Source organism: Perissodus microlepis, chromosome 20 (assembly GCF_051167445.1).
Source record: "Perissodus microlepis isolate ML-2025 ecotype Zambia chromosome 20, ASM5116744v1, whole genome shotgun sequence".
Taxonomy (NCBI): domain Eukaryota; kingdom Metazoa; phylum Chordata; class Actinopteri; order Cichliformes; family Cichlidae; genus Perissodus; species Perissodus microlepis.
In genome coordinates, this window is record NC_140480.1 from 21,567,165 (window position 1) to 21,591,678 (window position 24,514).

The 24,514-nt window shown below is 41.0% G+C and overlaps 1 protein-coding gene across 2 annotated transcripts in view; it reads left to right on the forward strand.

Moving 5' to 3' along the window:
* Nucleotides 1-471: 471 nt before the first annotated feature.
* Nucleotides 472-24,514, forward strand: part of LOC146364474 (sterile alpha motif domain-containing protein 10-like) — a 54,027-nt gene continuing 29,984 nt past the window's right edge. The window contains exon 1 of one of the 2 annotated variants that reach the window (XM_084918320.1): nucleotides 472-871. In XM_084918320.1, coding sequence (XP_084774446.1) covers nucleotides 859-871 — 13 coding nt within the window. In that variant the 5' untranslated portion in view covers nucleotides 472-858. The remainder of the gene's footprint in view (nucleotides 872-24,514) is intronic. The other variant, XM_084918321.1, reaches the window with a different exon arrangement.

A 24,514-nucleotide genomic window follows, 5' to 3' on the forward strand; every position in this document is an offset into this window, starting at 1 on the left:
GTGACTGCATAATTTTCTTTAGATAACATTTGTGTTGGTAGCTATAGTAAAAACTATACTGACTATACTGCCCCGCTGATGCTGTTTTCATTTTGACCGTTCTTCTTCCTCCTGTCGGACCCTTAGTGAAACCACAATGCTGCAGTATATGATAACCAGGACTTTGCTTTCTGTAATGGTTCATTTTATCCGATTGCTGTCCCAGTGTGCAGAACTTGGAAACTTTAGGTTGAGGAAACTAGAAGGTTTCAAGCAAACATCAGAGAAAACTTCTATATTATTATTATTATTATTATTATTATTATTATTATTATTATTATTATTATTATAACAACAATAACAATATAGTTGGAAGACGAAAGTTTTTCTGGGCATTTTTAAGAAAAAGGGGGTGGGGGGTTCTGTGTTATGTGAATCTCTATCGTCGCTCGTGATTTAACAAAAAAGAGGCGTGGATGTGTTTGTGCGTGGGGTGAGAGAGAAAGAGAGAGAGGGAGAGAGAGAGCGGCGTCTGTGTCCTATAACAGCTGGTGTCGGGGCGTAATGACCTTTTGTCTCCAGCCGGTCAGGTACGGAGGGAGGGGGGGCGGAGATACTGAAGGAGCAGTTTCATAGCGGACTGGTCCCGGCATCCCGGAGACCAAATGGCCGTGAACCGACAGAGAGGAAGAGTGTGATCTAGGTTTTTCTTTTCTCCCAGTACTAACAGCAGTAAGAGCTGTCTCCATGCTCACATAGGTTAGAAGGGGCAGGAAGCGCTCTTCATCTCTCACGCTCAGTAGCCTACATTTTATCCGTCTGGCAGAAGAATGAGAGAGTCCTGTTGACACCACGGAGAGATACACGCTGAGACCGACTATGGCTGTGGACGGTAAGAGCGCCTACTATTCCCTTTACTAGAGCATCTTACCCATATCCACAGTGGGTATTCATACGGGGCATGAGCTGGTCTCTAACTGTGACTTTATAAGCTACTTTGGGGTTTTGTTTGACATCATATCACATTTGCACCACATCTATTATTTTTTATAGAACATTTATGATGCTATTTTTTGGCAAAAGAGAAATAAAAATGCCTTTAAGTAGCAGGAAATGTTTCTATGGAGATTATTTTATATATGTTTTCTTTATTGTGGAATAGCCTCTAGATTTCAACTATCCTCAGGAAAAATAAATAAGTAAATCTGCAAAGTTGTTTCTGACAGGATTTCAGGTAAGAACTTTTCAAAATAAATGTGGATTTGGTCTTCTCTGTCATGTTAAATTTACCTTTGAGAAAAAAGACTTTTAAACTTGCATGTAGTCAAAAATACCCAGCTGTAACGTGCAGTTAAGTAGCCAAAGTCTTTGTTTTACAGGAAAGAAGACTGTATTGGAGGTTCAGTGTTACCCATGGTTTCTTTGTACTTGATTGTATTTGTCCAGCGTCTGGCTCACCTGAATACATTACCAGCTGAAGAATAACAATGATGCTGTATTCTTTGTTATTCATGCTTTTGTTTTGCTGTTACACAAGTATGAAATATGACTTCATCAGTCATGTAAGCACAACAACCCACCCCCATCCTTTCAAAGCACCACCAAGCCCACCCCTCACAAAACAGAATTTGTTGCTTTTAGATCTGGATTGAAAGGGTGGCATACACTACAAAGAATGGCAATCCATAGCTCTCTCTTTTCTTTTTTGTAGAAGGCTGCGGTGGCTAAATCTGCTGATTGATCTGATGACTGTTCTTCATTCATTAATTACTGTTTGGTTTATGAAAAGCTAGAAAAGAAACTGATAGTAAACTACAAAAGCTGTTTAGCAGCGTTGTTTCGCTTGGAAACATGACTGAAATTTAGATTTTGCGTATCAAAGTGATGTCTTTAAAAACCAAAATTCCCCTGAAAACATGTTGAAATAAATCCTACCCATTTTTTCCTTTTGTTTTTGTTGTGAGGTCACATTTTATGCAGCCTCAGCTCAAAACAAATTTCTCTTTGCAGAGCTCTGATTGTCTTCCCCCCCCCCCACCCCACTTACCCTAGCTTCAGGGGACAAAACTAATTAGACATTAATATACTGTGCAAAAAAAGCTCTTCGGTGTTTTTTTGAATTATTTGTACCCTTGTTTTTTGTCCTGCCACTTTCTCTTTCCCGCGCTTGGCTGGTTGGTGTTAGCTCCAGGCTAACTAACTTAAGTGAAGCCTAATCAGAGCCTCTCTTTGCTCAAGGGCAATAATGTGTGTGTGAGAGCGTTGGTGTAGTGCCAAGTGGGTTTTCCATCTGTCCTCTGTCTACTGAAGCAGGTTAGCTCTTCATTAGCATGACTGCAAGGTGGAGGCTCAGTCAGATATGCATACGTGCATACTGACACATTGGACAATCCATAATTAATCCATAGTTTACTTAAGCATCATTAATTTACTCAGAGCCTTGGGCGCTGATGCCACCCTGACACTGCTGTGCCACTTAAACTTTAATGAACATGGGTCCAAAAAGACTGTATCACTGCTTGAAGACATGCATAGGGATGACTATACAGCTAGGAAACGATATCAGACTTACTAACATCTGCAATAAGTTATAGAGCACGGATACTTATTTAAGAAGATTTTGTCTCTTATTTAAAACTTTTAGAAAGAAAGTTTAAGTCTATTTGAGGAATTTAGATAATTGTTAACGGAGTTTACATCCAATTTGTGAACTGTGATTACTTTTAGTTGGGTACGTACAGAACCAAATCGACACTGACTGATAATGCATTGCATTGATTTTCATATGCCAGGAGACTGTAGTGTTATTGTGAGGTAGGCTCTCAGCAACCGGCCTGTGACACTATCATTTACAAGGGCTGATCTGCATTTTAAATGGTATAAAATACATTTTGCCTCATCTTCATGTAAATTGCTGAGGGAATTACATTTTTCTCCTTGCTGCCTGCTGCACAGCAAGTCAAGCTATATAATTATATTCCCCTCTACATTAGGCAATTCCGATTGGATGAAATTCATCAGATGTTTGCTTAAATCATCCAGGACATCTGGCTCTGTTGTCATATCTGAGATAAGCAGCCATACAAATGATCCAAGTGGGCCACTGTGCCGTCCAGTGCTCATTGTTTAGGATGAGCAGGATTTTTTTTTCTCCAGAGGAGAGGACAGCAGGCTTCATCCCATGTTCACATTAGCGATAGACATGGGGGCAACCCAGTGTGTGTCCTCCAAAAGGCAAGCCTGGCCAAGCCCAGCAGCAGCATATCCAAAGATTTTGGGCCAGTATAGAGCATTCCAGCATGGTTTCCATCCATCCATAATACAGCGAGACATAAGCACACACACTCAGACATACAAAAAAAAAAAAGCCAAAAGCCATGCCCACCACCAACCTGACAGGCCCACACAGAGACAAGCGCACAGCTGGATCTGAATCTATAAACAACACATTTATTTGTGTCTCTCTCTGGGCATGTTGGTAGAAAGCCTGCCAAAGAAGGGTCGATAGTTGCTGTTTGCCGTGGTTCATGATGGACACCTACTGTGGGATGGGGGCTTAAACATGAGGAATGTTTGTACTGTAATTTTCTTCTAATAGACAGACATGCTGCAGCATTATTTTCTTTTAATTACTCTGAAAATGTAGTTCTGCCATAAAATAATTCATAAAAATGAACAACTATGGCCTAGATACACGCTCCTTGAATAATCTATTGTGTTGTCCTTCCTCCAAATGATGGTTAACCCTTTCTTCAAAAGCCCCAAAGCACAAATGCATAGCGTTTCTTCAGATCAGGTCACACCATTGTGCGCTCATTTGGTTTTAAATGAACTGCCCCTTTCCACTGAGAAGCCAAATATGCGCACATGCTTTGGTCAATGCATCCATTTGTGTTTGTATGTGTGAACATGTTGATGAAGCATAAGGGAAGCTAACACCCCTCTGAGTGAGGCGCTGCGGCAGGAGGAGTGTTAGCTGTAAACAGACAAACTTTGTTGTTTTCCTGGTGTGTGCTATATCGCCTGCTAGAGAGTGCATCCATTTGGTGCTGGAGCCAAATGTGTTTGGGGCCTCTGTAGTTGGGTAATATGGTAATGGTGTGCTAACCCTCTCAGCTACGGTGGCATGGAGGGGTTATACAGCAATTTCATGTGTTTATGCTTGTCAGGGAGCGTGCAAGCTGTTAACCTCTTTGCCGTGTCCATCATCATCCCGTGCTTCCTCACAGCAGGAGGTGTGCTACTCAATATAATGCATGGAGAATCCTCTTTAACACACGCATGCACACACACTCATGCACTCCAGTCATCCATCATCAGCTCTCTGATCCACTGCTGCCCTGCAGCTGCACCTGGTATGAGCATGTGCATTTTAGACTCACAGAGAGTGGAATAAAGACTAAATTGACAGAGGGATAGAGGAAACAGGGGGGATGTGTTTGTGTAATCTTGTACAGTAACTGGAATTCCCAGACCACATTAACAAGAGCCCTGGGAAGTTTCCATAAGCTGTTTTATCAGCTGAAGGATATATTATTGTTATTAGTTTCTTCATAGCTTTGGCTACCATTTTTTCAAGTGACGATATTCTTGTAGCTCACTCAAGAGAATACTGAAATGATTATGTTTGTACATAGTAATGTATGTTTATAATAGAAAGGTTGGGCCATAATTTTGTAGTTTGTCCTTTTCCCACCTCTTTCATATATTGTAGCTAAATTGACTGGATAATATGAAGGAAATGATTATCTCATGAAACATTTGAAATCTTATTTTAAAAGAAAAGTATGATATATGATATGACATCATCATGGTATATGAGAAAAATGAGAAAGTGACCTTTTCATGAGAAAATATTGATATGAGAGTACCAATGAAGCATTTATTATTAGAAAAATATGAGATGTGTATTCAGTCTTAATTTTATTTATTTTTGTCTATAAAGGAAACCTGTAATATCTTTGCATTACTTAAATTTTAACTTTGTTTTTTAAACCAATTCAGCTGCTGATAATTTGATTAGAGATTGTAGTATGTTATTTGAGAAGCCTCAAGTGTCATCCGCTATTACGCTTTCCAAAATAATTAGATATTTTTGTACAAAATAATTTTAATTCCTCAATAAGCTCCTTACCCCCTTTTTATATGTTCTTGTTCATAATAATATTTCTGCCTTTCTGGGTCTCATCAGTTATACTGGTGAGAATAACTTTTGGGCAAAACCACAGACTTTGGTTTTGACTTACTCAGGTAGGCTGTAGTGTTTAAATGATGCTCGGTTGGTAATAAGGGGCCCAAAGATTGCCAAGAACATATTAAATATCCCCCACACCATTACACCAATGATACAAGGCAGGATGGAATCATCTTTTCATGGTGTTTGCACAAACTTTTGACCCTGCCATCCAAATATTGTAGCAGTAATCAAGACTCATCAGACCAGGAAACATTTTTTTATTTCAATTTTCTGTTCTCCAATTGTAGTGAGCCTGTGTGAACTGTACTTTCCTGCTCTTAGCTGACAAACAAGGCATCCAGTGTGGTCTTCTGCTGGAATCTGCTGCAGTCTGTTCATTCTCCTTTCTGACACTGATTTGGCCTTTTCACTCAAAGAACTGCTGCTCACTAAATATATTTTCCCTTTTATGGACTTTTCTTTGTAAGCTTTAAAGATGTCTACACAGGAAAATCGCAGTATATCAGCAGTTTCTGAAGCACTTACTAAAAACCTTGATACTGAAAACATGTTTCTTTCCCATTCATTTGAAACTATGCCTAAATGCATTGAGTTGCAGCCACATGATTGTTGATGAGATATTTGTGTTAAAGAGCAGTTGAAGAAGTATACCTAATAAAGTATTAGGCGAGCTCTTGTACTTGTTACGTTAGTAAAGTTTTAGGTAAGTGAACTTCTCTTGGCTTACTGTTTTATAAAAAAAATGTTCAAAGCCCTAAGCCGAGCCAGGGATATATATATGTATTATCATTCAGATGATTTCCCAACATGGCTGCAGGTTGGTAAGACTTCCTTCAAGATGAACTTTGGTAAAACTAGAGAAACATGACTTAAGAAGACTTAGGAAGTTTAGATAAAACTCAGGTATCCATTAGAGTGTTGCTGTTGGTGGAAAACATTTTCTGAGATAATGATGTAACAGGTTTTTTTGTGGCTCAGTGAGACCAACCGCCAACTGCTTTAACCTCTGACCCGATGTGTAGGACTTAGATGGACTCAGTACGGTTCAGCGGATAAACATTTCTGCTTTAATCCTGCAGGCCTTTCGCAGATTGATGAATGAGTAAAAGAGGAGAAGCCTGTTTCGGGGTAAATAAGTCGCGGATTAACAAGAGCAGAGTGCGGTGGATTTCTGAAAGATTCTGTTCTGAGGCGTCACACCTCAACTGTTTTCATTGAGTCTGCCCTGTGCCCTCATTGCTACCAATGCCATGCCTGTAATACTCTGCCAGATGACAAGGCCTCACCTTTCCCAAATTCTTGTCCTGGCTCCAACTTTTCTCCCGCCTCTCCCCCCTCACTGCTTCCTTTCTCTATCCTCTTGCTGAATTAAAGTGCGCACAGGCCCATATCCAATTTCTGTATTTTAATTAGCCTTCTGCACACAGAGAAGGATCAAGGGAGAGGAACTGAAAGGGTGCAGGGACAGAAGAAAAAGAGAGATGTAATTTTTCTGAAGGATTGCACTAATTAGCTTTAGTTTCATACAGTGGTTGTATCCCCCATGCATCACTCTGTTGTTACTTACAGACTTAACTCACTGTATTTTCCCTCACTCGCATACTTGATCAATTTAATTACTGGATTTTGGCTGTTGTGATAAAGCATCTGTGTAGTTTTATTTTTGACCATTATTGCGGTAGTTCAGTTGTAATGACTCGCATTATTGTTTATTTCTTCTCTCCATCATTACCATCGGTCCTGAGAAAATGAGATAGCAGCAAACGGGAGGCCATGTTCCACTAATATCTTTGTGTCCTCAGCCTCATCCTTGGCCAGATGTCTTTCAGCCTGCAGTTTCAAGGAGAGCAGTCAACCCCTTTCCCTCAGTCGCTAACTCTCCCATTAGAGTCTGCTAAACAAACAGCCTAATTAAGTGTGGCCTTGTGTGATAGGGTATGCTTGGAGCTTTTTACTCTTTTTTTAATAGGTTGGCCTGCTCCTCCTACCAAATGCTGGGGGTCAGTGAAGCTTGTGGAGCAGATTGCCCATTACACCAAATGGCTAATGGCTCCAGCTACACCCTAACAATGCATACCTCCTTGCATAGTCAGGAGCACAAGTCACATCCATTCATCCACTTGAAAAACAATTACATTACTCCTAATAATAACCTAGGAGCGTGTGGCAGGGTCCGTCTGCATGTGAGATGTGTCTTCTACATCGGTTTACATGTATATATTAAGCCACTGAAGTGTGCTTGCGTGACTTTAAAATTGAACAAGTTTAAATCTCGTTCCTCCCATACCTCTTCCAAAAATAGAAATCAATTTTGTGTTCCGTCTTCCCCTCTTATCAGTCACTTAGCTGTTCCCTTGCTTTCTCTGCTCCAGCCTATAAATCACGCTTTTTAATCGCTCTACCTCCATACGGCCCACCTTATGTTGCGCTCCTTTTTCCTTCTGTCCATATTCCACTCTTTCCCTTCCTGCTCTGTTCCCTGATGTGTATGATTACAAAGTTCCTTTGAATATACAGCAACTGGCAGGGTCTATAGCCTCCTCTGGCTGTCACGGTGCTGCTCGAATAGGCCCTCAATTTACCATGTCAATAGGCAGCCAAGTGTCAGCCGAGGTGGAGAGGAAGAGTTGTTTAAATGCAGCTCAACGCACAGTGACTCTCTTTAAGCCAAGCAGTATGCTCTCTAGTTAGCTGCATTTACCCCCACACATTTATACAGTGTTTTATTTCATAATTTTATATGTTCTCAATATATCTTTCTCAAATGCACTTAATTTCCACTTCCTTTTCATCATCTTTAAAGAGATTTTTGGAAACATTCCTGTCTGGCTCTGCTCTCTTCCCTATGGTACCTCTCTGAAGTTACATTAAAAAGAAGCCCCTCCCCAGCCACGTCAGTTCGACAATTCTTTGCATGCTCACTGAACATGTGACATTTTCACTTCACAAACTTTTTTTTTTTGTATTTCCTTTTTTCACTCCCATGCTTACCAAACCCAAGGGAAGCTCTGGCTGATGAAAAAGCCATATGGCGCTATTGAAAAGTGCCTCAGACCATGGAAAATACACATTACAGTGATTTATAACATGCTCGAAATGCACTGATAAATGTGAATAGTTTAATATGACATTCAGGTTCCCGTTTGTGTACATCTGATCCGATTTTCTGCAATTAAGTCACAAATAAGAACTGACTTTAACGTCCAAGCCCAGGAGATGTCTGGAGGCTGAAAAGAAGAAATTCTGTAATTTTAGCTTGAATGTAACCCACTTCCTCATGTGGCCCTTCTTGACTTCTTAAGTGATTCATTCTCAAAAAGAGATTGGGGCTATTATGTCAAAGGCAATCTCTCATACGGCACATAAAGATCATGTGTTGAAAAAAAATGTTTTTATCTGTGCTTGATTTTGAATCAAAATCTTCTTAGATTCTTACCTGTCTTATATTATTTCCACTTCTAGCCCTGGTTCTCTATTAATTTGTGGTCGTTTTGATCCTTTACTTTGATCGCTGGCATCAAATGGTGGAAACACTGGGCTTTAGCGTGGCACTCTTTGTGTACAATACTACGCTTTTAAGTGTTTGCACCCTTTTGACCTGATTTAGTTGAATCCACTGAGACATGCGGCTGTTGCAACTTATCCTTAGATTAGGATGGATTTATCTCGTAAGAGTTATAGATAGAGGCTGCTGAAAGTGATTGCCTAAGTGCTGTATTGGTCATAATGGCTGTTAGAGCAAAAGACAAAAATCCTGTAGCTATATATAATTTATTTTATTTTTTTTGCACAAGCACATAGAACAATCTAAGACTTTTGCAGTTCTTTACAGTTGCTTAAGGGAATAAACAGCAATCAGTTTGTCAGAGTCCGATTATATCTCCCTCAAAACATTTCCTCTCATTCCACTTCATGTGCTTTTGTCCTCCAGTTGTAGTCTTATGCTTTTATAGAATTTTGCTCCGGAAATAGCTGTTATATCAAACTAGGAATGACAGACGTTAAAATGGAACCAAGACCAAACTATTGTCGTGGGAGGCAGCCGAGGTTACGGCGCTGTCAGTCAGAGTTAGTGGGGGCGGGCTCTAAGCTGTCATCCCAGTGTGTCGGTCTCGCCCTACATATCAGGTCACTGGTGCTCTGCAGGCTTTGGATCTCGGTAGAAGCAGACACACACAGAGATGCACATACACTACTTTTAGGGATATAGCTATGTGGGGTATTGTATATACAGTATTTTTTTCTTCCTTCCACTTGTGTGTGCACAGCAGGTTTGCACTGATGGGCCGAGTCACCGAGTCTGGAACAATGCTGGAAATAAAAACTGACACAAGTCAGGAATAATTCTTGTAAGAAAGTCTCTGTCTTCAGTGGATTTTCGAAATGGATGACGAGATGAAACAGATCTGACCAACAGATTTGACCAAAAAAAAAAAAACTGATTTAAATTTCTCTGCAATGACTGAGAGAAGAGAAAAGCACAGCCAGTAAATGTAGGGATATCATGTGAGATGGGTTTGAGGTGCACTAATTTGACAGAAAGTGATGTAATTAAGGTCTGTATAATAAAACTCTTCTCTCCTAGCCTGTCTCATCTAAAGTGAAAATGGTAGACAATCAGCCAGTGCATTAACATCAATAGATGTGATGGCACAGAGATAGGGCTGTGTGTGTATGTCTGGGAGATATAACGCAAAAGAAGCAAAATGGGTCACTCACGCTTGTGCCATTAATGCCCTATTGTTAGTGTGATGTATCTGTGGAACAACTAGTGTTTGTTCATGTGTGTGTGTGTGTGTGTGTGTGTGTGTGTGCATTCGTATAAGTGTCTGGCTGTGACATCTGAGTAGCTGGGTAATAATATGGAAATGGTTCAGTAAAGTACAAGAGAGTGTAGCGCTGGTTTGGCACTGCAGTTTTGGAACACAATTACTGAAACTACTGAGACTGTAGTTTCAGTAATTGTAACACTTCTGACCAGGAAGCACTGGTGTCGGCGCTTAACAAGCATATACGCACACACGGGGGTGATTAATTGGCTGGTTTCTGAGAGGAGCCCAGAGCAGTTTCTGCTTCTCTATGAAACATCTGGCATCATTAGAAGCCAACATTAGGGAGTTATCAATAGAGAGCTGATAGTGTTTGAAAACCTGTTATTTATGGAGCTTTGTGGTGCATTAGCCACGGAAATGGGCACACAGACAACTTACCAAGCTCGAAAAAGATATTTGTTTGAGTAAATGCTTTAAAAAAATAGCCTGAAGTGTCTAATTAGTGTAACAACATGTGTTAGTGCACCTCAATTTGACCTCTTACCGGAAGCTTTACTCTTAGTTCTAACCAATGCCCTTTCCCTCTCTCTGGAATTCAACATGTGTCCTTCTCACTTGGATTCACTTCATCTAGGCGGCTCACCCATTTCTTTTTTATCTCTTGTTCCCACCTTTGATGCACTGATTTAATATTTGGGTTTGCTACCTGTCCAATTCAAGCCCAAAAATCTAGATAGGATATCTGTGACTATGAGGCAATCCACTGGCACGATCTATTCAATTCAGTTCTATGTTATTGTGTGTTTGCTTTGCCACTGAGCTGCAGCTAGCGGCAAAGCTAAGGTAGAATGGAGCTAATGGCAGATGGACAGACAGCAGTTTGGAGGCACATCACAAAGCTACAGCAATATATTTGAACTCAGCCACAGCCAAGATATCAGTATCAGACTGGACCAGGAAAAAGCTGGATCAGGCAATCACTACTTTTGTAGACACCATCAAGTCTTAGTCTAGAAAACTTTTTTCTTTTTGTTTTTTTGTAATTTTTTTGTAATGCTATTCTTTTTTTTAAATTTTCATTTTAAAGTGCCTGCACTTATAAACACTAGGCATAATTACAACCATAGATGGATATACACTCTTAGAGAAAACAGCCATGGTTATAAAAGTGCAAAAATATCTGTGTTAGATTGCAGAGGCAAAGCAGGAGACAAACAGGAGAGACATTTTGTCTCGGTGCCGAGATGGATCAATGAACTCATCACACACTAGGACAGCTGACTGTCAGCACACAATATCCTCAACATATTTCCATTTGTTTTGCAATTTTCGAGTAGGGCCATGCTTTAGCACTTTATTTTTGAATAGACGTAAGGGGTAATTTGACCTGCATATGCCTATCCACTCGATGTCATCCTCAGTCATGCTGGTTACCATGATTGTTGCAGATTCACTAAATTACTTTGAACTGAATAATTAAACTGAGCTTGCACTTCAGTAACTCACAGGCGATGTGGGTGTTTTCCATTATCACACTGTATAAATTAGTGTAACTTATAGCTGAAGTGGAATTCAGCTTAAGGGGCACAATGACTTTATTGGATGGAGCTTAAGTTTACATGACACTCATGTAACAAAAATTCTTCAGGACTATTTTTGTTTTAATTTTTTATATTTATAGCTTATAGAAACAAAAAAACAAGTTTCTAACAATATAAATTCTGAGTTTGAATAAATTATTGTTCGAATAGTATAAATACCTTGTGTCTCTTGGTTTAGCTCAGTATGTGTAATCACAGTCATGGGAAGACAGTTGATTTGATGGTGTTGGAATTAAATAATTTTCTAGATGATAATCATGACAGTCAAAAGGAGGGTAAGACACAGAAGATCATTGCTTCGAGAACTCAGGAAAGTTTCACAAGGAGCGGTCTGATGCTGGTGTCAGAACATCAAAGGCCACCATACACAGACGTCTTTGGAACAGAGGCTACGGCTTAAGCATTTTTAATGTCAAACTACACCCAAATGAAAGACAATATCTTACGTGCGCTAAGGAGTAAAAGAACTCGATTGTTGGTCGCTGGTTCTCTTTACAGATAAAAGTAAATTTTGTGTTACAATTGGAAATCAAAGTCATAGAGAGACACAGAAGCCAAGGGTTTTGATGTACTGTGTGTACGTGCTGCAATGTGCTGGTGTTGCTGCAGGGCTACGGTGTTTTATCAAGTCCAAAGTAACATAGCTGTCTGCCTGGAGATTTTAGAGCACTTCATGGTTCCATGTGCTGGCAAGTTTTATGGTGATGCTGACTTCCTTTTCCAGCAGGTGTTAGCGCCTGCCCTCAGTGCCAAAACCAAATTGTTTGTTGATCGTGTGTGGTTGATTGGTTGGCCAACTCGTTCGAACTGAACACCAGTGAGAATTTACTGTATGGGGTATTGTGAAGAGGAAGAGGAGACCAGCACACCTGATCAAACAGATGAGCTTGTCAGAGCTAGATATTTCTAAACAGTCAGTTCTTTATTGACGGAAATATTCAAGTAAAATGAGTTGCTCGATTGGTGATTTCCATTAGTGTGATTGAAGTACTCTGGTAATATTCATATTTACCTTTCTATCTCACTTTTGCATGACGTTAATTTAAAGCCACTGAAGCTATACAGCACAAGGTTTTAATCTGGTTAGTTTGTTTCAATACATGACAACAGTACGCAATAATTCAAATGATGGTGCACAATTTGGTTTGCATTTGTCAGGATACTCTGGGTATATGTTTGAGTTGCCTGGCTGCTGCTCCAGTCCTTCCTGGTTTAAGTAAAAGAGGAAGCTGAGGGCAGAGCTGGTTTAAGTGCAGAGGCCAACAAATGGACTTAACCATCTGGTGACCACACAGGAGAATGGGGTGTCCTCTTGCAATGTGTTTAGCTATTGTGTCTGTGGTTTTTCCCTTTGAGGTTTAAAATGGTTTATTCAGTTACTATATAAGTTGCTAAGTATTTTTTGAGTAGAATTTTGTTTTCTTGTTTTCTTTGTTTGACATCTTTTATGGGCCTACTTAGTCCTTAAAATAGTTTGTTTCCATTACTGTAAATTTTTGTAGTAACGTCTTTTTTGGGGTATAATAAAACCCATTTTTTGAAGTGCCTGTACATTCTTGGCTGATTGGTCCCCTAGTTATTAGTTATATGCCATAATCAACAATTTGTTTTTTTGAAAAAGAGAGAATATTTCACTTGATATGTTACTTCACTTGAATACAGAATAATTTACTGTTTTGAATGAAATTAGAAAAACCGAATACATTTTTCATGATATTCTACTTCTTTGAGATGCACTAGTACGAGCTCAATGTTTATAAGTGAAACAAACCAAAGGAAAATGCATCAAAAGAACAGTGCATAGTGCAGGATGTGTAGGCAGGCAAAGGCACCCTCATCTATGGGGCAGGTGAAATGAAAAGAATACTGAATTCTAGGCAGATGTTGTGCATTACAGCCTGTACTTGGCTCGACACTGAGGCAATCCTGCAACACTAACAACACACAGAGCACGACAGCAGAGAATTTGGTTTCTTCTCAAGATATTATTACTATTGTAGCTGTGGATTTCAGCCCATTCAATTACACTGCCTCTCTATGAAATGCAATATAAATATTATCCATGTGCTTCTGTTTCTCAGTTTCAGGGAGGGTCACGGTAAATGAGGATTTTCATCACAGGCTCGAACCTTGACAGTTTTATTTCCTCCACCAATGCATATGTGATAATTGCAGTTTGAGTGCGTGTGTGTGTATGTGTGTGTTTATTTGTCAGCAAGACTACATAGAACCACTAATCCAAATGCCATAAAACAGGGACTGTTTATTATGCGTTATAATACACAGTCTGAAAATTGAAGTGCAACTCCACAACTTTGCTTTTATTTTGACATTTTGGTTTTGGACCTTTTAAAGCTGCTAGTAGGAGATGGAGAGAGACATTTCCATCTACTACCAATCTCTAGACATGACACTGATGTCAATTCATTCCTAGAAAGGAAACAAAGAGAATGCATGCAATTTCAAACTGCTGAACAATGCCCATAAGAAGGGAAGGCAAGAAATGAAATAGGTACACAGTGTGTGTTTTGGAGTAAAGGATTAAGAGGAGAGAAAGTAGAAAGGTACCCCGGGGATCTTTGGCCCCGACAAGAAACTCCTGCTGAGACTTTATTAGTTTTGGTGTGTGTATTTTTCTGCATGTGTACATAGAGGTGGTGCAGAGATTTGATTCCTTTCCCCTTTTTTATTCCAAACTACCTGCTATGTATCAGCTGCTGCGGAAGCTATTTGAGTGAGCAAGAACAAGTGTGTGTGTGTGTGTGTGTAGAAGAGCAGTAATTGGCATGTCCACCTGACTGAAAGGCCTAGGCGAAGTGGCAGTGCCGGAGTGGAGCTGATAACATGGCAATTAGGCTGCGAGAGACAGACCCCCAATCAGCTCAACATGGTACAGAGACTTACAGAGACAGGTGGGACTACAAGGACCGACAGAGACCAGAGAATGGGCGAGTGCCCCCAGGTGTGAGCTAATTTGTCATGCTGCTATACTGAAATCAAGCAAGCTCCGCGAAAGCTTCTGCCAAGCTATCCGTACAGGATGGCGCAGGCAGACGGCTCACGTTCACGCAGAAGACACCTGCTGCGGCTGCTGACGAAAACCTTGGTTTTGTTGCGTCTTTTTAAAACTCAAATGGCACACTTTAAAAGGATGAAGAAAGTGGGCAAAGGTTTACATGCTCTGTGTCTCACTACTAATGCACAGATAAAAAAAGAGCAGAGTAATTTCATGGCTGTGTCTGATTGTTTTTGCCAGTGGTTCGTTCTTTCTTTCTTTCTTTCTTTCTTTCTTTCTTTCTTTCTTTCTTTCTTTCTTTCTTTCTTTCTTTCCCTCCAGGAAAGATTAGAAGAAGCCTCCTGGATCGCATCACATGAGCATTGCAACAAACTAAAACTTCAAAGCGCTGAGTTATATTTCAGTTGGCAGACAGAAGTGTTAACACTATCACCGCCTCTTTTGCTGAGTTTCTAATCATTCATGCTGCTTGCAAACTAACTCCCTGTCTGGAGCCTTCAGTCTCGACCCATCTATCTCAGCTCCAGATTCATTGGCACATTTTCCTTTTCGCCTCACTGTGCTCTTTTGTCTTTCTCTGTTTACCTCTTAGCTTCTGCAGAGCATTAACTTTTATCTCTTTCCCCCCCCCCCACACCAGCTCTCCACTCTTTTGATAAGCCTACTCCCCCCTCCTCTTTATCATCTTTTATCCCCTCATCCTGGCGTCTTTGTGTGGATTCAGGGATGGTGTAGAGCAGATTATCAACTAATGCTCACAATGGTCATTTATTCACCTCTTTGTTTGCAAATCCTCTGGTGTTCAATAACCTTTGTGTTTATTTATGCAGAATAGTGTGTGTGTGAGTGGGTGTGTGTGTGTGTGCTTGTACATTGTGTGTTATCGAATGGTTATTATGGCCACGCTATGCTCCGATGTTTCCTCTCTAATATGTGGCGAAGGCTTCATGAGTGCTGACATACATAAGCAAAAGCGGGGTTTGTGTGACAGTAAAGCTTTAAGGACACTCAATAACATATTGAGTACTGAACCCAGACCGCAGTGTGAGTGCACTGCATTGATTTACAGACCACATGACAATCACAAATAAGTGCGGCTCATGCTCACCACTGTAGGCCACTGTGTGTGTGTTTATGAGTGGCAGCTTGTGCACAGACTCCATTGCATCACTCCAGGAGCTTTTAACCCTTGTGGATGATCACCACCTCCATATGGAGTTATCATGTAGTAGTATGAAGAGACGATTTCTCTATGACCAGCAGACAAAGTTTAGCGAATCCCTGCCAGACAGCTTTTCAGGCTATCACTGAAGGTATGTGTGAACTGGGAGCTACTACCATACTGCATTTTGCTTTTTCAAATTGCTTCTTTAATTTCAATTTAGAGGAAAAAACAAAACGATAATAACGAGAAAACCTATTAGTCTCATTGCTTGAACCACTTTAGAGTTCATTAGCACGCCATCTGGCTTATAGCTCTTGGTTCCAGTGATAGGCTTAAACTGCTCTTTAAATGAAAAGATAATATTTTGACATTGAGATGAATGCTGCCATTGTTTTGCGATAACCTGTTAAATGACTAATTTCCTGCTGGCTTTATCGAGGACATGGTTGTAAGTTGAGGAGGAAATTGAGTTTTTCAGAGCTTTGATATTTTGCACCCAAGCATCCGTTAATCCACTCACTGAGGATGTTTTGCCACTCAGGGGAACAGCTGTAAACAAACACCGCATGTTTAAGAAGCCAATTTTGTTCTTAGCAGAGACGTTATGTCATTTCATTTCCATCATTATTTTGGATTATTTCCTGTGGCGTGCAGAGGAGGACGGTACGTTTGACAAACGGTCTCTCTCTGAAACATCTGAAAAAGTGAATTCTAAACATGGAATTAAATCAGCAAAGTGCACAATTCTGGATGGACAGTTCTGCATGTTTGAGTTACAATATTATAACATCTGCCTGGGGATACCACTGCCACTGTCACGAGTGTTTGAAAATGTATACCACGCTTTGCTCGGTCTGAGCACCTCAAGTAAATTTTCATGCCTTGTCTGATTTCCCTTGATTAATTTCTAAGTCCTAATGAGGCTAATTTGATTACATTTGTCAAAGCTTTTCACACATTGTGAATGATAGCAGTTGAGTAATTGTGAATAGGCAGATTGATCTGTGTTACCTCTGTAGTTCTTGTTAAATAATATTTTACAAACATGTACATAAACACTGATACTGGTCAAAGGAGCTTGCAAAGAAAAGCGTCTGGACTTCTTTAAGTTTACTTGAAGACGTTTCACCTCTCATCCGAGAAGCTTCTTCAGTTCTAAGGTCAAATGGTGGAGAGTCCCAGATATAAACCTAGTGGGAGTATCCCCCCACAGAGGGACAAAAGGACCCCCTGATGATCCTCTAATCGCCTGAGCCAAGGTGTGAAACTGGGTGTGGGTCCCAATCAGCCAGAGTTTCGGGTGTGTTCATTGTGAAACCTGGCCCCACCTTATCATGCGAATTCCTGAGGTCAGATGGCCCAGGATGTGAGTGGGCGTTAAGGCGTCTGGGAAGGGATCTCAAAACTGGATTATAGATGGCAGAGAGTTGGTGTCGTAAACCCCCGCCTCTGTTCAAAGATGGTCGCTCACAGTGGACATAGATGGCTTCTTTCACTCCTCTGACCTTAGAACTGAAGAAGCTTCTCGGATGAGAGGTGAAACGTCTTCAAGTAAACTTAAAGAAGTCCAGACGCTTTTCTTTGCAAGCTCCTTTGACTACGATGACCTGGATGACTGAGAACCTTCACAGACAACACTGATACTGGTTGCCGTGTGACACTTGAGGCTTTAATGGAAAATCACTGATTCATTGTAATGATTACTCTATGGATTCATTATGTAAGTGGATGCCTACTGCAGACTGCCAAAGTGTCATACAGTAAACGGTACATATATGTAGGCCGTATAGGTGAAGTAGTACTAGATCTACAATGTCTTTACTTTCAGTATTTGAAACATTCACATGGTAATGTGATTTCAGTTGCTGGGTAGTGTCCTCACATGCCAGCCAGGTCTCTGTCAGCCAGTTCTGACCAATCCACACTCACACAAGCTTGATGAAGTAGATTCACAGAATGTGATAATGCTGTATACTATTAATATCACACCCTTTTGTTACTTGCCATCTGGCATTTGGTGCAAGGCGGTTAATGTACACTGAGTTTTTCACTGAAAATGGCTAATGACTCAGAGGATAATTTTCTGTAGTTAATTACTACAACCAACCCGCTTGCTACAGTCTTACTGTAGTTGCCTTTATGTTAGGATCTTTTCCATTTTATAATGTAAAGGGAACTACATATGGTCAAAGTTTGAAATAAAGGATTCAGACTGTTTCTTATTCTTGGGTTAAGTTTATTTTTCAACTCTTGAATTTGTATGATGTCAGAGAGAGTAGATATGCTGTGGGGCCACAGCATGATGATGAGCCACAGGTTTGCAGAAAGGTCCAGTATCAGATAAATGAGGATTATTTTTAAAGTGTGAACGATACAAAGCTACTGTACCACGGCGGAGTCAAGTGTAAAAATACGGGGCTTGAAATGAGACCCATACAACAAGCCCTCTTACCTCAATGACATAATACGTCATAATGTACTCTCAAAGCAATAATAAAGGTGTGTTTACAGAAACAACACATGAGTGTTTCCACATTTGAAGGTGGAGGCGGTGATGATGGCATAGCTTACAAAGATTTTTAACCAGAAACAATTAAGAGACCTGAGTTTGCAACAATGTGAAAACAGTAACAGAATTAAAGATTCAAAATAGGCAGTTTGATGATTTTAACTACATTTCTTTATACACAGAAAACAAATTCATGCACATTTGTGTTGAGTGTTGAGCTAGTTTTGACGTTATGCAGCATCCTTGTTTTCAGGCTGCTGTTTTTTCCTCCTTTCATCACTTTGCAATGAAACACACGGGTACCAGAATAGTTATGCATTGCCAAAGTCAAGTTTTAAGTTTCATTTCAGGGTGTAGTTACTATAAAATTGTTTATAACAAAGCATCTTGTCTGTTCCCTGGTTTGCTCAGCCCTGATCACAACTCAAATTCTATTATTCAAGCTCATCTCCTCCCCCTTGTCCTTCCTCATCCTCCCTCTGCCTCTGACATTCACTCTGGATTATTGATTGTCAGTGAGATCTAATCTGTCCTCCCATGTCATCATACAGGAGCTTGGCTGTGAAGGGGAGAAAACAATAGACATGCATGATCTCCACAAACTCATCTTCTTAGCAGTTCACACCTTCATTCTTCGCCCCCCTTCGTTTCCTGGTGCAATTAATTTTAATGCTCTTCTCTAAAGCTTCATTTTCCATCTATTCTTTCATTTGTAAATTGCCATTTCGCCTAGTTTCCTGACGTTCTATTTCTCCCTATACTCTGGGTTACTTTTCGTCATCCACTTAAGAGAGCATGACCGTGTCAGACCCTTATATCCTGTCTCCTCTTCCTAGTAGTCCTTCATTTTCTTCCTCTTGTGTGAAACATGTAGGAAGTTCCTTTGAACAGGAGTGGATATGACAGCCAGTGACCTCGATTGGAGGAGTTAGGTGGTCTGTGTCTGTGCCTGTTTTATCTAAAGTGATCTGTAATTGTATGTTCTCTGAAACAGTGATGGATAATCAATAGTTCTGTCTGTCTCTGTGAGAGTGTGGTGGTGGCTAGAGTTAGAGAATAAAAGTCATTTTGTCCTTAATGCGGGACCATTACAGAGATTTTTTTTTTCTCTCTCACACCACTGCTTGCAAAGAGGAGACCAAGGCTGGCCTGGCATTTCCTATACCAGCTTTTGTTATTCTCTGTTAGGTGCTCTCAGGGTAGTGCAAGCTCTCACTGGCAAAATCATAACAGAAATGGCAACTCCAGCTGCGTTCTTGGCTGCGCTGTGCACTGTAAGCCATAACTGCCCTGCAGTTTGAATCCAGAATCCAGCCTCATATATACAGCCTCTCTGCAGCTTGACTCAGATCCCCTGGCTTAAACAAATACAGACAGGGGATTGTACAGATGTGTGAATATATGAGCATGCATCCTGGCATTGTGAGGCCCATTAATGTATGTATGAGTATGCTGGCATTTACTAACACCCACAATCAGACACACAGATTAAGTTGGCATTTCTCTCGTCTGTGCCCTGATCAGAGTTGATGACGGGACTTGGAGCCTGTGTCGTGGATGTCCATTGTTTACTACCATTTCTCTGTTTGTGTGTTCCCCTGACACTGATCGCTTGTGAAAAGTAAACCTCAGCCCCAGCCTCTGTGACAATGTCTCGTGTCACAGCGGATAATAGACTGCAGTGCATCATGGGAAAAACCCTGGGGTCCTGGGTTTTATATTTATTTTTAAAGCTGCGACCAGATTCTTCTTCTCCCCCCCCCCCCCCCCCCCCTGCTCGTTCAAATGAAGTAATTTCATGGCTCATTCCTGGGGTTAAAACTGGGTCTGGTGGAATGGATGAGATGTAAATAGCCCCATGCTTTACCTCTAACATGCTATAGGACCAGCAAATTGGGATCATCTGTAAACGTGTTGGCAGCATTGGTCTGCTGAATGCTGTATTTAGGAGTCCAAGTTTAATGTGTTAGACAGGCATGAAATCACTGTGTGATAGAGTTTCACCCGCTTGAAGATTACAGAGAAATGAGGGTAACTGTGATTTTTTTTCTTTCCTCTTTTATATAAAACTTGGACTGCAAATAGAAATTTTATCTTAGAGTTGACTAAAAGGTGTTTGGTGGGGAGGTACTCGATGCCAATATCATGCTGCTCAAATACACCGTGGCACCGTCTCTGTGATGCCTGAAATAAGGTGGATAACCAGATCACTTGCCTCATCCTCCGTGCATAAGGATGAAGCAAACACATATTCAGATGCATCCTAAAGTTGAAGCCAAGGTTATGCAGAAATCAAACTTCAACAAAAAGCCTACACAGCAAAAGAGTCCACATGGACTAATTTAGATGCTCTTTTTTTAGAGTCAAATGAGCAATGTTCGGTGACGCCATGTTAATCTACTGAGGGATTTGGCTTGGAACGACCTTCCTGGGTGCTGTACCTAACAGCTTAATTACCTTTTCAAAAGGAAATACCTCTGAGAGTTAGCAGCCACTCTCACAGCAGATATGCTGCTCCGTCAAGAGGAGGTGATATGAGGTTACACTTCACTGGGCTGAGTCATATTGACCTACCTGTCCTCTACACACACACATACACAACAGACGCACACACCTGTCCGACACTTTGCCCTTGATTTTGGCACCTTCACTATACACATACCTTTTTTCTCAGTATGTGAAGCTGGAGGTACAGACTTAAATTACACTCCATCACTGTGTATCTTCTTTTTCAGCTACCCACAAGACACATATCTTGCTTTTGTCTTTCCATTCTGCCTCCCACCATCCACCCTCCATCATTAGTTGTCTTCTCAACACTCCCTCGGCTGGAAGTGAAAAAAAGTCACCAGCAAGGGCAGCGAGAGATAATGCAACACCAGATAGTGACAAATAGGACAGTGGAGATAGTGCGGTTGTCGAGTCAGATCAAATTCAAGCTGAGACAGACAAGTAAAGGTGACTGATAACACCTTTTTTTTAATGGTAAGGGTGGTAATCACCCCAGATCATAAAGATCTGAAGGGCTTTAACACAGATAGATGATAGTGCACGTGCATGGTCTTAAAGCTTTGCGTCCCTAAAAGCAAGCAGTAGAGGGATATGGTGCAATGTTATTTCAAAAGCGATCTCAGTTGAAAGGTATGGATATTTAATCATCTCTGCCTGATCTTAAATTCTCTGCAGTATCCTGTCCCAGGAGGGAGAGCCTACAAAGTCCATTAAACCACAGAATGAGCAGTTTGTCTTCATTTGTACGTAACGGAAGTGGTGAGGCCTGGCAATGTGGCAAAGGTGGGATTTCAGTGGAAGAGGGAAGTCATGATCCTGTTAAAAGTGATGTCTGTAAAGTGAAAGGTCTGCTACATCTTATACCTTGAAAGCTTGCTCTTTAACAGCTTGTAAAATTAAGTTGTTCTGTGGTCTATTAATGTGTCTCCCTGCCTTCTTCTGGAGCTCTTTCACCTTTATAAAGTTTGATCGGTTTGCATGAATCTGATGCTAATTTGCAGCTTGGCTCTCCCGCCTCACTTTGTTTTCTGTCTTGCTCTTGCTTGTGCACTTTCTCTTGCCTCTTTTTGTGAGATTGGCAGGTCTTTAGGGTTGTGAGGCACTTAGCTTCCCATGTTTCTTCCTCCTGTCTCCTCCCCCTGACTGGCAGTAATTACATCAGGTTTGGGCCTGGTTTTTCCTGACAACCCCAAAGAGCTGACAACCAGAAAGCTGAAAGAGAGTGAGTGAGAAAAAGAAAGATGGGAAACAAGGAAGATACTGCTTAAGAAGACACAAAAGTGGCAGCATACAGAAATGGGGAAAGCAGGAGTGAAGTGCAAGACAAGAGTGCAGAGGGAGAAAACCGTACACGAAGGGAGAGAAGCAGAAAAGGCTACATATCAGTGATTCCTGACAGGTCTTTCTTCTTCTTTTTCATCTCTACCCCCTTTTGTTAGTCTTCCCATCATGGCTGTGTGAATTCTGTATTCGCCACTGCTCACTTCGACCGACGTGTAGGATGAAAAAAAAGTGTCCCCTCCCGACTCGGAGCTGCAACCAGCTGTTTCCCACCATTTTCAGCTGTCATACAGCAGGTCTCAGCAGGCCTTTATTTAATTCTAATATGGAAATGGAAAGATTATAATCCTTTGTTAGTTAATGAACTTTCTTTCTTTCTTTCAAGATGACCAAGTGTCAAAAGTCCCTTAAAGACAGAAAAAAATGTAGAAAATTAGTAGACTGATAGATGAACACATCAGAAAGATCAGATTCAGCCCAGTTCAGTTTCTCCCTTCTCTCTTTGGAGGAATGAGGAAAAGAATTTAAGAAATCATTCACAGAAGATGGAATTTTTATTGTTGTTCCCTCAAAGCATGTGCTGATGTTGTTCTCTTGTAAAGAGACTTTCAGATCAACAAGTAATGAATACAACATTTATTATTCCACATTCCACTTTTACTTCTATCATCAGCAAGTCTGTCTCCATCTCACTAACGGTTTTTACATAGTCAGATAAAACTTGTGGTTTGAAGTAGAAGTGTTTGTCCACCACTGCTGTCTCCAGTTGAATAGCCATCACCAGTTGTGTCTGTATCTGGAAGTCCCACAAGACCCTAACTTGGTCATTCTTAACAACCCTATGGGTGTGTGCCATTTTGACCTTCTGTGGACTTGCAGGCCATACTCAGCACAGATGTTCCTGTATACTATGTCAGTCGCTTGATTGTGTTCCATGTATGCCCTGCCTCCTAGCATCTTGCACCTTGCTGTTATGTGCTGGATTGTCTCAGGGACATTTTTACACAGCCTGCACCTGGGGTTGTGTTTGGTGCCTCTATCGAGCTTGTGCTTAGAGCTCATACTTGTGCTGCAGCCACTTCTTCTATCTGCCGGTGGTATGTACAGTGCAGGGACCTGTCTTTCCATAATGGGTCCTGATGTTGCTCCTATTCTTTCTCATGGTATGTACTAAGCATGTGATCACTTGTGGCCATCTTTCTAATGTAGTCATGGATGTTCGTTGTCTCATCCTGGATAGTGGATCTGACACACGCTAGTCCTCGGCCTCCATCCTTCCACTTAGTTTATAGTTACAGATTGCTGCATTTGTGGTGAAACTCTTGATATAGGTGGCTTCTATCACCTCCTTTGGCCAGCTGATTATCCCAGCAGGGTATCTGATGAGTGGTAGGATGTAGGTATTGATTGCCCAGATCTTGTCCTTCCCATTCAGCTGATTCTTCAGGACTTGCCTTATTCCCTGCAGGTATTTGGTGGTTGCAGCAAAGATGTGGTCTCTTTTCAAGTGCTTCACATTTGTCTGTGGGATTCTCAGGTACTTGTATCTGTCCTTGATGTCTGCAGTGTTGCCTTTTGGTAGTGCATTCCCCTCAGTTCAGACTACTTTCCCTCTCTTAGTTACGATCCAGCTACACTTCTCCAGTCTAAATGGCATTTTGATGTCGTTCATCCTAGTCCTAGAATTTATATCAGCGGTCCCCAACCCCCGGGCCTCGGACCGGTACCGGTCCGTGAGTCGTTTGGTACCGGGCTGCGAGAGTTGAGGCTCAGGTGTGAAATGTATAGTTTTCAGGGTTTTTATCGGTTTTCAGCGTTATTTTGTTATCGTTTTTATCGTTTACTCGGTTTTCCTGGGTCTTTTCACATGTGTTATGAATAAATTTTCTTTTTTTCGGTACCGGTACTAGTTTTATTTTGTTGTATTTATCCGCGACACCTTAAAGGCCGGTCCATGAAAATATTGTCGGGCATAAACCGGTCCGTGGCGCAAAAAAGGTTGGGGACCGCTGATTTATATCGTTTTTAACTTATAACATACATGATGTTATCCATGTAGAGGAGGTGGTTAATGTTTACTCCATTCTGTATTCGCTACCTGTAGCCAGTCTGGCTGATGATCTGGCTAAGGGTGTTTTTTAGGCCGTTTGCCAAACAGCAGTCGTGACAGAGCATCCTGGTATATCCCACATTTGATGGTGACTTGTTCAAAAGACCATTCCTGTTGATCTTGTATAATCATAGACATTTTAGGATCCATGTGAGCCATTGAGTCATTGGCTTTCTTCTAGTCTATCCAGGCATCAAATTCTAACTCTACCACCCAAATGTTGCAGCAGAAATTGAGAGTCACCTGACCAGACAAAATTATTCCATTGTTATTCAATTTTGGTGAGCGTGTGTGAATTATAGCCTGTTTCCTTTTCTTAGCTGACAGGAATGGACACATACCAGTAGACCATCTGCTTCAGAGTTTGACATAT